This window comes from Vigna radiata, chromosome 7 (genome assembly GCF_000741045.1).
Source record: "Vigna radiata var. radiata cultivar VC1973A chromosome 7, Vradiata_ver6, whole genome shotgun sequence".
NCBI classification, from domain to species: Eukaryota; Viridiplantae; Streptophyta; class Magnoliopsida; order Fabales; family Fabaceae; genus Vigna; species Vigna radiata.
In genome coordinates, this window is record NC_028357.1 from 20294296 (window position 1) to 20308246 (window position 13951).

At 38.9% G+C, this 13951-nt stretch overlaps 1 protein-coding gene across 1 annotated transcript; it reads right to left on the minus strand.

The window, feature by feature from the left end:
- Positions 1–1833: 1833 nt before the first annotated feature.
- LOC106766706 (putative ABC transporter C family member 15) lies at positions 1834–8403 on the minus strand. The gene is made up of 11 exons (XM_014651426.2): positions 8241–8403; positions 7221–8103; positions 5662–7091; positions 5464–5550; positions 4787–5380; positions 4522–4686; positions 4053–4347; positions 3123–3643; positions 2983–3046; positions 2616–2855; positions 1834–2464 (listed from the first exon to the last, which is right to left on the minus strand). The coding sequence occupies exons 2-11, from the start codon at positions 8044–8046 to the stop codon at positions 2361–2363; spliced, it is 4326 nt and encodes a 1441-aa protein (XP_014506912.1). The 5' UTR covers positions 8047–8103; positions 8241–8403; the 3' UTR covers positions 1834–2360.
- Positions 8404–13951: the final 5548 nt, after the last annotated feature.

Sequence of the window (13951 nt, forward strand, 5' to 3'; positions counted from 1 at the left end):
CCCAGCCTGTTGTGATATGGGCACGAAATAATGTGGGCCATCCAATACATTACGTAGCATTCGCACTCATGTGACCCACTCTGTCTGTTACACTACAATATACTATCACAATTGTAAATAGTTAGTGAAAATTTGGAGTGTGTGTGATGACTGGATTGGAGTGAGTACTACTCACCATAACCAAGTTAGGAATCACTTCTATCAGTTGAATTGATGGGAACATTTGAACTCATAGGAACATTTTTTGGAATCTAGTGTTTTACCCGAAGGAAGTTTTCACTACTGCTCAAATAAAAGTCTAGCTTGGTCTATAAATAAATATCCAAATGCAAAATCACTTACTCTAACTAGTACTTTAGCCTAATCACATGCATAAAATCTATATGCTATTAACTTATTCAGGTATAGGTTTGCCTGCACTCTATCTACTCAAACAGGTTGGTCAGTAAGGTTGAATTAGGTAGGGAAGTAGGACATTATAAGTACATCAACACAATCATTGTTTCACTCTAGTAGTATACAAGGCATATAGTGGCTTTCTAAATACAAACTTAAAGGCTAAAATTGGATCACTAGAGTTATTACCAGTGAAAGGTTAGAGGTTGGATTCCCACTAGGTTCAATATGCAAAACTGCTATATGCCTGTCTTGATGGGCAATGAAATAAGGTTCTGGCACAACCACAACAATGAAAGAGTAACTGTTGGGGCCTTAGTCTAGTCAGTTTGCATATCTGTTAGGATATAAGGTAATAGGATATGACGGGTAATAATTGCATAATAAAAGGAAACAATTTAGGAATTAGTTGGAGTTTGGTTAGTTGGTTAGGGGGCCTTTATAAGAAGGCAGGGAACTCTAGTTTCAGGGAACTTTTGATAATCTTGTAGATTGAGCTTTGGCTCTTTGTGAAGGGAAAACCCTTGGAGGAGGGAGTGTTCTCCTATTCTTGTATTCTTTGGTTACAATAATAATACAGTTGTTCTGTTTCTAGTAATCTGGTGAGTGAGTGTGTGCTGTTTTTGAGTGATAGTTAGACTTCTTGACTAAAGAAGCCTAACAATATCATAATGAATCGAGGTCCTAAGCTAGTTTGGAGTAAAACACCTTTAGTAAGAGCTTTTTCTTGCAGTATTATAGAAAGGATCGTGTGCAACCGCATATATGCCAGAAAGCAACAAAATAGCACAAATTTGCCAAACTTGGAATTCAAGCAGATTCAGACTGACGAATCAAAACTGATTTGATAATGAAATGGATACCTTTCACGAATTCATAGAGGAGAAGTAGCCTGCAGGACACGCAACACAAAATGGTGATTATATAGAATCTGAAACTATACTGATGTGTAATACAACTGTTAAGTGCTTGAAATATAGCTCTGGAATATGGTTAGTAGGATGTTTTATATAACTAAGTACAGCTAGAGCTATGCATTTTGAACATTAAAAGGAGAACAAAATTTGACTTTATATTGTATATATTGCTTGTAAAAGATTGAAACAATCCAATTGTGTCATTTTTAATATAGTTTTATTTCTGATAAAGTAAACTATGCATTTTCATGAAGTAAAATTATTGAATATACCCAAAGTTAAAATATGGGTTAAGAAATGCACCACAAACAAAGATATTTAATCTCACCTCCTCTTCCAATGCTTAAACGTTATCAGGTGACGTATTTTGTATTCAAGGATTTCTTAACACTGACCAATATGCTGAAAAAGCTATCAGCATTTACATGCAATGAAGGAGAAAAAGAAAGTGTTGGTTTCTTAAAGACACGAGCACTTCCCATCAACCTTTCCTTTTATTTTCTACAGAACACCAAGTATATATTGATGAATAATATTACATTATATTTAACATTAGGTATCAAGATTAATACCTAAGTTACGTCATTTTTTAAAATACTTTACACTATTTTGACGATGGTGTCTTGGAGCCAGTTGATGTGTACAAGTAAATAAAGAAAAGATCTGTTGTGCATCCTCTCTAATATTCCAACTTTAGAGCTTTCACAAACGCTTTCAAAAATTTTGCACGAAATCATTAATGAAACTATGGAACAATCTTCAATAGAAAAAGGTATATATATTGGCAAAGGAAAATTTGGTTAGAAAATCAGCAAGTTCGTGACAGGAGAACAGCAACTAAGATCAGGAGCCTCAAATCTTTGTCAACTTAATCCTTCTATGTTGTTGTTGTAATCAGTCAGAGTTTCTTTAGCTGTCCTCCAACAGAAGAACTAATTATGCTCAACATTGGGCCCAACTTTTCTCTATGTACAGTGTTGTTGTCTGTTATTGCTATACTATCATCCTGAAAATACTTGTGTCCTCATTCTTTATCTTTTCCGGAAGTTACTTTTGAGATGATCTCCTCAAAAATTCTGAAACCAACTTTGAGAACGAAGAAGAACTGGTCTGCAGCAATTTAGTAGGGTCATCGTACTCTGCAATTGTCCCTGTACACATCAAAATAGTAGTTCTTGTGAGCAACTCAAAAGGGTGAAATAGTATGCTACCATAAGCTTTGTTATGGGAAAAGGTTTTCCATCCTTTTTGGTAAGATCACATATATTAAGTACATGCTTAGTGTGCAAGTGAAAGTAGTACCTTCATCAAGGACCAAAACTAAATCATTGTCAATAACTGTTGGAATTCTATGTGCTACTGTAATGACTGTACATCCACTTGTTTCTTCCCTAATTGTCTTCTGAATTAAATTGTCAGTTGCCGTGTCAATGGATGCTGTAGCTTCATCCAGTACCAAAATTCTTCTTTTCTTCAGTAGTAGCCTAGCAAGGCAAACAAGCTGCCTTTGTCCAACACTCCAATTTTCTCCATTCTCCGCCACTAAATCAGTCAAAGAACATTTCGTATCAATGGCAGTATTTGGGAGTGAAAAGTACCGAACTGTGAAGTGGGACAATTATTGAAGTTGCACTGCTTAATGATGCACTTTTTAAACAAATAACTATACCTGGTGCATCAAGAAGTCTTGGATCCCGCCTTACTATTTCAGCAAGATGGCACTTTCTGAGAACCTGAAAAGAGCAGTTCTTTCAGTAATAATATAAACATTGGCATTTTCAAGAGTGTGTTTTAACTGCTAATGCTAACCTCCCAAAGTTCTTGATCTGCATGTTGTTCTAGAGGATCCAAGTTAGTCCTTACAGTACCAAGAAACAAGGTTGGATCCTGAGGAATTATACCAAGCTTAGATCTTAAATCTTGCAGACCAATCTTGGAAATATCTACACCATCAATTAGTATACTTCCTTCCAAAGGCTCCACCACTCGAAAGAGGGCTTGCAAAAGAGTAGATTTTCCACTCCCTGTCCTGCCTACTATACCAATTTTCTTTTGTCCTGGGAAGACACAAGTGACGCCTTTGAGTACCATAGGAGCAGCGGGATCGTACCGTATATGAAGGTTATGTAGTTCAACATTTCCTTCCTTTGGCCAATCTTGTTCAGGCCTGCAATCTTTAATAATTGAGGGTGCTTCACTTGGTATGTTAGAGAACTGCAATATTCTCTCAACTGATATCATTTTGTTCTCAACATTGCAAAGGTTCCATATCACCCAAGCCTGGAGGACATTCAAGTTCAAACCGTACGTAGCTACCAGACCCGCCAAGCCTGAAATCAGAAGAAGAAACTTAGCATTTCTCTATAATTACCTGTGGATCTAATCTTAATTATTTCATTTACTTTATAACAAGTATCTGAGTATGAAGTACAAAGAGTGACGAGAGATATGAGAGAAAAATATGTCAATAAATAACCGAGTAGTGCCTCATAGATCAATCACTAAGAACCTCTAGCACGTGAATAAAACCGCATCACTCTACACCCAAAAGGATCTAATACAAACAAGCTAAGTTTCTCAAAAATTAGTTTTCTTTTTGGTAGTAAAGTTGTAACCAAGGTTAATAAATAACATGTAAGTGTTCCTCTTCAGAGCTTCTTAACTAACGAAGTAGAAAAGTGGTTCTCACATGCATGCAAATAACTGCTTATAAGATGAATAGAAGAAGCGAGGGCTTACTTGGATCAATGGTAGACCTTGGAAGAGTAACCAAGATGACGAGAACAAAATAAAAGACCAAATTGAAGAGGAAATTGATTCGTACAGACAACCATTCCATGGTGCCGAAATTGTAAAAGGCTACCCGAGAATAGTCGTCTATTAGAACGTTAACCTTGGTCAAGAATAGTTGCTCTTGATTGAAACAGCGGATTGTGGCAGCCCCAGCAATTGATTCTGAGAAGTGATGCAAGATTGGAGCCTTTCGAATCCCAACCATCCGGGCCAGTTCCCTGGCTGTTGTGATGTAATAAGACTGCAAAAGTAAGTAACTTTTTTAGTTGGCACATGAAAAGATTTGACAAGATGAGGGATTCATCATGACAAGAGATCACAATAAAATATATATCAGTTTACGTTGAAAAATGTTTGATAGGATAATTATATGATTTGATTTGTGTACATTGTCAAAGATTGATATAGTTCTTACCTGATACCAGATGGAAATAGCAAGAACCACAAAAAAGAGGAGAATGACTTGCCAGGCAACTTGGGACATTAGCACAATGATACTCAATAACTGTATCAGTGCAAATACTAGTCCAGCCAATCTGTATGGTATGTCTGTGTCAGCTGTACTTTGATCTGTTGATGACTGTAATAATTACAAAGAGAACGGTTGGAATATGATTGAAGCTTATATTAATCGTAAGATAGCAAAATCATTGAAGTAGAGAAATAATTGTGAAACTTACCCTACTCAGAATTCGGCTTGAAGGTGTGGTGTCAAAAAATGAAACAGGTGCCCGGAAAACTGATGTGATCATTCCATGAAAAAGGCGTTGAGCAGTTTCCACAGCAACAGCTGCCATTAAAACAGTCCTTCCCAGTATGAAGATGGTGCCCCCAGAAGATAGAAGAACAAATATTTTCATTAGCTGCTTGTTGTTGACCCTGCCCTTCTGCTCTGTGGCCCATGACATCCAATAATTGCTTCCAATTTGCATTACTTGAAAGAGGATCTGGCAGAGAAGAATAACCGGAACAAGTGCTCCTTTATAAGCAGATGTGACAAAAGTTGAGTAAACACTCCATTTCACTCGACCCGTCTCTCTTTCCTCTTCTTTGTTTCTCTTCCAATTTTCCATGATATCTTGAATATTTTCTCGAGTAACTTCAATTTGATTTTTTGGGCAGGGTCTGTAGCTAGCAAAATCTTCTTCTTGGCTTGGGTTTATTTGATGTACTGTTTCTTGGTGAGCGGCCATTTGTTGAACAAGTTCAGAGTTGGGACATGCTATAAGATCTTTATACCTTCCTGACTCCACTATTTTCCCATCTTTCATCACCTTCCAAATATTATATTAACAGTTAAGGATAAAAAACTTGCAAAGTAAAATCATCATCAAAAGAAGAGTGTTCAATAGCTTACCAAAATGAGGTCTGCAGATTCCAAGAATTCCAGTTGATGGGTTGCATAAACAACCGTTTTATCGTATAAAAGTTTCATGAGACATTTCTGCACAGGATTTCGCATTAAAGGTGATGTTCATTGAAGACAAAAATAATTGTTGCATCAGAAAGTACTTAAGTGAACAACGCATATATATTAATCATTGCCACTACTTACCTTAAACAAATGAGTTCCAGTATGAGCATCAACAGCACTAAAAGGATCATCAAGGAAATAAATATCTGAATCATTATAAACAGCCCTTGCCAATTGAACCCGCTGTTTCTGCCCACCACTCAAGTTTATGCCTCTCTCCTCCACCAGGTTCAAATCTCCATCACCCCACATATTGATGTCTTGCTTCAAAGCACAGCCATCCAAAACATCTTCATAAAACTCCTTGTTCATTTGCTTGCCAAATAATATATTCTCTCTTACGGTTCCAGACTGAATCCAAGGACTTTGGGGTACATAACTTCTAGTCCCGTAAACTTTGGTTAGAGCCCCAGATACTAATGGAATCTCCCCAAGAATACAGCACAGCAAGCTTGATTTACCAGACCCCACTGACCCACAAACTGCTACCTTCTGGCCTTTCTTTATCACTAACTTTCTTGTAATTTGAATTGTTGGTTTCTTGTGAGTTTGATCGTGTGTTTCCCATGCGTATTCCCCCGGGTTAATTTCAATAGCAACTGATGAATTTTTTGAAGTGTGCCTATTTATGAATTGGTTTAGATCCTCTTCCCCGAGGAACTCCTGGATTCGATCAAGGGAGACTTTTGTTTGAATGATCATGGAGATAAGCTCAGGTAAGTTATAGATTGGTTCTTGCAAAATACGAAAAGTTGCTAAAGCTGAGAGTACTGTAGCGGCTGTTAGTTCTGTTTTCACCAGTATACAAGCACCAAAGGTAACAACAGAAACTAAAGTCGGCGATGTCCAGAATAGTGTTGCAACTGCTGAGCATGTGTAGAGGTATTTCTGCAGCCACCCCTTCTCAGTTTCCCTAAGTTGGAGGAGTTTCTGCAAGAATGAGGTCTCCCACGAATGCAATTTTAAAATTCTTATGTTCTTCATGGTCTCTGATGTCATTTTGATTCTTGAGTCCTTAGCTTCCATGATTTTGGAGTGTAATCTTTCCTGCCTATTCGCCAAAGGTGTGTTACACACCATGACCAAAATGGTGACACCAAATGCAGCAAAAGAAGGGGTATAACCCAGATTGATGTACAAGATTACCAAGGCCAAAATGACCTGAACTGGAAGCAACCAAACTCCATGAATGTACCAGCAGAAGTCCCCAATTCTTTCAACATCAACATTAATCAGATTGATGATTTTACCTTGCGTTGGTCCAGCACTCTTCATCGTTAGGGAGTTGCTATAAATTAGAGACATAAGAGCTGCACGCACCCGAATTCCAATTCGTTGAGCACCAAAATACCATTGTCTTTGACTCAATGACTCCACGGTCTTGGCGAGGAAGAAAACAAATGCAAGAACCAATCCATATTGGACGCTTGAATCACCATTATTGCCCAATAAAAAATTCACAAAATTTGTGATCAACAAGGGACCTATATAAGAGGCACCTGTGTTAACACCTACAATTCAAGTGTAAACAAAGCATAAAAAATTAGCATAACCAGTATATGAAGGACTTTGATTAAAAGTGCACAAAAACCAAAGAGGAACAGTAACAGTGACACTGAATAAAATATAAAATAATATACCAGCTAAAACTGCGTTCAAGGCCAAAGACTTCCATATAGAATCGGCTATAGCTTTTGCCAAGGAGCCCTCTCCGAGTTTCTGTTTCCGAAGTGACCCTTCCAACATGGAAGAAGCACTTTCCGCCGATTCAGAACAAGGAACTGGAGGAATATGAGAAAGTTCTAGCTTTTTAACCCGGCCCATTTTGAAAATGGGGTTCAACCAACGGAAGATAAGCTTGTTCCACACACCTGCATTAGTGAAGGCCTCTTCATTGTGTTCCTCCATGGAAAACTCCTCCTCGATCTGAAGCAACCCCTCTTCCATATCACTGCGCTCCCTTCTACATACATTGAAACAAAGAACCACCAACAAAGGAAAGGAAAACGAAGCAACTAAGTTATCCTCTGACAAGAAAAACCAAAAGTCCAACGCTTCGAAATCTTTGACCACCCTTACAGACAGAGAGAGCACATCCACGAGAGAAGAGAAAACCCACCACAGTATGAGCACAAGAGGGAACCTTTTATGCTCCCTCACTCTGGTCCTCACTGAATAAAACGAAACCACAGTGGCCAAAACCCAATTGAGTGCCAATGAAACAGAGTTAAATCCTATTACTCTTGTGGTGCTGTATTGGTGAAAAGCAAGAACCATGTTCATAACAGATATAACAGCAGAGGATAGAACAGTGAACGCAGCCAAAAACATTGGTCCTCGTTTGAAACACCCATCAGGAACACGGCTGCGCTTGCTTTGTCTCAAGCTATCCACCAAAACCCATATCAAAATGGCATAAAGGAATGCCACATTGAGTGTTCCCAGCACAGCATCCAACACGACCATGGTTGTTTTCTTGGTCGTACTTTGGAGTGAAGGTGCAGCGAAGAGAAAAGGCAGAATCTGTAGAATGCAGAGAATGCAGAGAATGCGTTATGTTATTCATATACCCGAATGGAAAGAGAAGAAAAGGGAGAAAAGGAAAAACGAAAAAGAAAAGAAAAGCATAACGGGTTGAAAAACGAAAAGTTTTGGCACACCTTGGTGTGGAAATAGGAAGGAAGCGAAAGGAGAATTTACAAGTGTTGAAGATGATTGACGGTAGTCGGTAGTAGGATACTGACAGATAGGATTATGATAAACTAAACGATGGAGTATATATAGAACACACCAGACACATGGCCGAGAACTACAATGGCAAAGAATCACAATCACGAATCAATATTTTCACTATATTTTCTTAAACCATATATTTTATTCAAAATTATAGTTTAACTATTCACTATTAACTAATTATTTAATTCAAATCCATTTCCCTAATTAGATTACTTGTTAACTTTTTGTTTCCAACCCCCGTTAGGTGGATCTGCTTTACTATTTTTGTAGTTCGTTAGTATTATTTTTACATCAATAAATTTTTACATAGATTTTATATCCATTAATTTTTCTTTACTTATAAATATAAAAGTCCACTTGTTTAATAACCAAACTATCTTTAAAAGTGAATTATGAAGCAGTGTATGTAAAAAAACATTTGCCTATATCTTTTAGGATAGATACGATAACATATTATTGTTATAAAGATTAAACAATTTTTTTTCTTTTTTTTTTTTTATAAATTTGTATTTTGCAGATGGCCCAAGTCACTGTCTCGATCACTGGAATCTTTGACGACCAACTTTGATGGAGAAATTTTTGTGTACGTATGTACGTATTACGCATTGAGCTGGAGCTAATAAGTCAACTAATAATATAAAATATGTACAATTTGTATAATTCGTGTAATATTACTGAAAAGATTACTATTGTATAGAAAGATATAGTATCTTAGACAGTAATTGATTGTATATGTAGTGTTAAACATAATCATTCTGTGATTCTTTTAGGTTTGTAATAAGGAAAGTTCATTATATTAATGATTCTTTTAGTATTTAATAATAAATGGATAATTTGTTTTATGATTCTATCCTAGGATTAAATATTCTATTCCCAATTGTCAAAGAATATATTGCCATAGCGGTATCACACTATATCAGTCTATTAATTTTTTTCCATCAAAAATCCAAAGAATTAATTATTTTGTTAACATTATTTACGAAAATAAATTATCATATTTAATTATGTTAATTAAAATGTACATAGGAAGTACATGCATGATTGGGTTTTAATTCGGTTGAAAGGGTGTGAGGTTGATCGTTTTGTTCTCTTTGCTTCTTTCTCGATCACTCTCTCTCTTTGCTTCATTCTGATTGTAAAACTTTTTCATATTTTCTTGTGATTGATGGTTGAACTATAAAAAACACTCTGACACTCAAGTTAAATATTTTTCTTAAGAAGGTCTTAGTGTGATTCTGAAAAAAAAAAAGTGTCGATATTAACCTCGTATTTATAAGCTGCAGGAGAATCATCTGCGTCATTGGGGTCCTCCATCTTAGGCTCCGCCAAAGAAGGCAATCAGCCAACGGAAGCTATGGAAGAAGAAGTAGAAATAGATGTCGACACTTTTAGAGAATGGATCGACGCTGCTCCTCCTCCTACCATTATTGTGTATGATTGGGCTCCCCATCAGGTAGGCTTGTATGCGCCCTTCTATATCACTAGTGCCTCTTTGGAATACTTAATCAGTAGAGTAAGTATACTGGCCAGTTCAAGGGATGCTGAGAGTATTATGTCGGCGGTTTGCCGAACGAACGAGCGGGCTTGCCATAGGCGAGAGGGTCACGAAAATGATTTCTTCTATGTATATACGACCTTGTTCCGTGATCTCGGTGTTCGGCTTCCCTTTACAGAATTTCAGTCGGGCGTTCAACGCGCTCTGTATGTGGCTCCAACTCAACTACACCCAAACGGGTGGGCCAATATGCAAGTGTTTTTTGTCGTTTGCATCGCTCTTGCACTTACACCTACACCCTCCTCATTCCTTTATTTCTTTCCGTGCCATACCACATCAAAATAAATATTGGGTATCTCTCTCCCCTATGAAGGATAAGCAGTCGTTCACGTTGTTAAACACTTCTTATAAGGAGTTCAAAACAAATTTCATTAAGGTAGCAATAAAAGAGCCCGATCAGCTTAGTTTTTATTTGGACAATGGTCAACCAAAATTCCCTTTCTACTGGGCTGAACATCCAAAGAGGGTTTTTCTTGGGCTAAGTCTGCCATGACCCTTGATGATATGAACACCATTAGTCAACTTGATCAGCTACCCTAGGAGACCTCGTCTCGAACAACTACCTTTGATGAGCCGTCATTTGTAACTTATCTAAATTTTCTTTTTCGTTTCAGATCTCTTTGGTAACATGGAGAAAAACAAGTCTTTCTTACTGCTAATGGCACAACGAAAGGAATAACTAAAAAAGACTGGCGAAGGGACTTCCTCTATCCCTGTTGAGCTCTTAAAATAGCCTCTGAGTTGCAACCATCCTCCAATCCCACTGCCACTCTTGCTCCTGAGGATGCTCCTCTCTAGAGTGGGGGAAAAAGGAAATCTTCCAAAGGGATTCCTAAGGTAAAAGAAGGATTCATGAGGGTCCTATGATCACTGGACCACTTGACCCGAATGTGCACACCGCTGATCGTCTGCAATATAACCTCGACCCCGCGGAGAAGAAACCCTTTAAAGGGATGACAACTATTGAGGATTTGGATATGGCTTAAGAGCTGAACTTCCGGTCTAACTTATGTATGGCTTATGCCGCAAGATCTACCAAGTCCTTGATAATCAAGGAGTTGGAGACCACCCACAAGATTTACCCAGAAAGACCAACGAGGATCTGGCTCGCCGTCTAGAGGAGGCCTTGAAAACAGCTGAGGATGAACGAGAAAAAGCCACTACTACTTTGAACAAGGTTCAGAATGTCGCTCGTCTGCTACAACGGTCCAACGATGATCTAAAGTTGGACCTTCAAAAAGCCAGTGCACAGAATAAGAATCTCATGAAGGAAAGGGATGCTCTTGCTGCCGACCGGAAAAAACTAGCTGATGAACATAAATTTTTGGGCGAGGAGGTGTGCAATGAACGATTTAAGGGATTTGAACAAGGGATCGCTCAATGTCACTACTTCTTCCAAGTGCCACTAGATTATCCTGAATACGATGTTATGAAGGAAGTGGTTGATGGACAACTAGTGACAATGTCCCTCCCTAATGATGTCGGGGTTCCAACCCCGATTGACCCTTCGACAGCCGAAGCACCCCAACCTGTCGCAGTTATTAAGGTTGGTGATGAAGAAGCTGAAGTTGAGGCTTGATTTCTTGTAATAGGAAAGCTTTTGATGAATATTTTTTTTGGCTCCCCTAGACATTTCTTTCTTCTTAGGTTTCTGGAGCACCTTCTATGTATAAACGCTTATTATGAATGATCAGGCTAATTTTCCTTTCATTTCTCGCTTTCGATTATGCCATACTTCAAGCGCCTTTCATTAGCTTTTCTGAATAGCTAATATCGTTCAGTGTAGGAATTTTCTATGGAAACTCCTTTCGCTCTTAGTCGAGGTGAATTCGTCTATGGAATCACCGAGGGGCATGATGCAGGAGTTCCCTCCGCTCTTGCTCAAGGTGAATTCGTCTATGGAATCACCGAGCAGCGTGATGTAGAAGTTCTTTATGGAATCTCCTTCCGCTCTTAGTCGAGGTGAATTCATCTTTGGAATCATCGAGCGGCGTGATACAAGAGTTCTCTATGGAAGCTCCTTCCACTCTTAGTCAAGGTGAATTCCTCTATGGAATCGCCAAACGACGTGATGCATGAGTTCTTTATGGAAGCTCCTTCTACTCTTAGTCGAGGTGAATTCGTCTACGGAATCATTGAGTGGCATGATGCATGAGTTCTTTATGGAAGCCCCTTTCTCTCTTAGCCGAGGTGAATTCGTCTATGGAATCACTAAGTGGCATGATGCATGAGTTCTCTAAGGAAGCTCCTTCCGCTCTTAGTCGAGGTGAATTCATCTACGAAATCATTGAGCAACAAGATTTAGGAAGTTCCCTCTACTCTTGGTCGAGTTGAATTCGTCTATGGAATCACCAAGCGACATGATGCAAGAAACTCCTTCCGCTCTTGGCCGAGGTGAATTCGTCTATGGAATCATCGAGCAGCACGATTCAAGAGTTCTCTATGGAAGCTCCTTCCGCTCTTGGTTGAGGTGAATTCATCAATGGAATCACCGAGCGGCACGATGCAGGAGTTCTCTATGGAAGCTCCTTTCGCTCTTGGTCGAGGTGAATTCGTCAATGGAATCACCGAGCGGCACGACGTAGGAGTTCTCTATGGAAGCGCCTTCTACTCTTAGTCAAGGTGATTTTTTCTATCGAATCACCGGGCGGCGTGATACGGGGAATTCCTGCTAAAAAATTGGTAGACTGATACACAAATAACTGAAAACACCTAGTTTTATGCCTTCATTGTCAAATTACATATTGTACTTAATTGAAGTAAAATTTAAGACGCGAAGAATTCTAGGTGTTGGGGAGAACCATGTCGCTCGGTTGCTCTAGGCGATAGGCTCCATGGTTAAGATTCTTTGTGATTCTAAAAGGGCCCTCCCAATTAGCTGCAAGCTTCCCATGAGATTGGTTTCTCCGAGCATCAGTAGTTTTTCACCATACCAAGTCGCCTTACACAAATTGTCGCGGTCGTACTTTAGTATTATATCGGCACGCAATCAATCTCCTTTGAGCCTCTACATAAACCACAACTACCTCCCTTGTTTCCTGGAAATTATCCAGTTGAATCCTCAGTTTCTCCTCATTCCTTACCATATATTCAATTCCTCTTCTAACTTTTGGTTCTCCCGCCTCTACCGGCAGCATTGCGTCCGTACCATAGGTCAGGTTGAAGGGTGTTTCCCCTGTTGTGTCGTGCGCGGTACAACGATAGCTCCATAACACCTCCATAAGTTCATCAACCCTTGCACCCTTGCTTTCTCCCAGCCACTTTTTCAACTCATTAACTATAGTCTTGTTAACCGCCTCGACCTGCCCGTTCGTCTGGGGATGCTCCACCGAGCTAGTAACATGTTTTATCCCAAGGCCTTGATAAAAGCTAGCCAACTTTCTATCCACAAATTGTCATTGAATATCAGTAACTATTGTCCGTGGCAGATCAAACCTACATATGATTTTCTAAACAAATTTTTGAACCTAAGCAGAGGAGATAATGGCCAATGGTTCGACCTCAACCCATTTGGTGAAGTAGTCAATTGCCACCAAAAGAAACTTTTTTTGGGCTTTGGCGGTCCGAAAAGGCCCTACAATATTCATCCCCCACTGAGAAAAAGGCCATGGGGAGACTAAGTTATGCAGCTCTGTGGTTGGTAAGTTAAACACATTCCCATGCTCTTGGCAACTTAAACACTTTTGCACGAACTCGCCACAATCTTTGTCCAACGTTGGCCGGGAATACCCTGCTTGTAAGACCTGAGTCCTAAGAGCTCGCTGACCGGTATGCATCCTACAAACTCCTTCATGCAGCTCTCTCAACATATATTCCACTTCGTCCTGAGATAAGCATTTTAATAAGGGAGTAGCGAAGCCCCTCCTATATAGTTCTCCTCCAATAACGAGATACCTAGATGTTGAGATTGTTAATAAGGGAAGCACTTATTTAGCTGAACCTTAATCTCACAGTGCTCTGTTTTTTTATGATGACAACACATTACTAATAACACATGTATTGTTATGCGTTACATGTTCAATTCTTTATTGTGAATGATATCTTAATGAACATGTTTGTGTTGTTTCTGATATATGTATG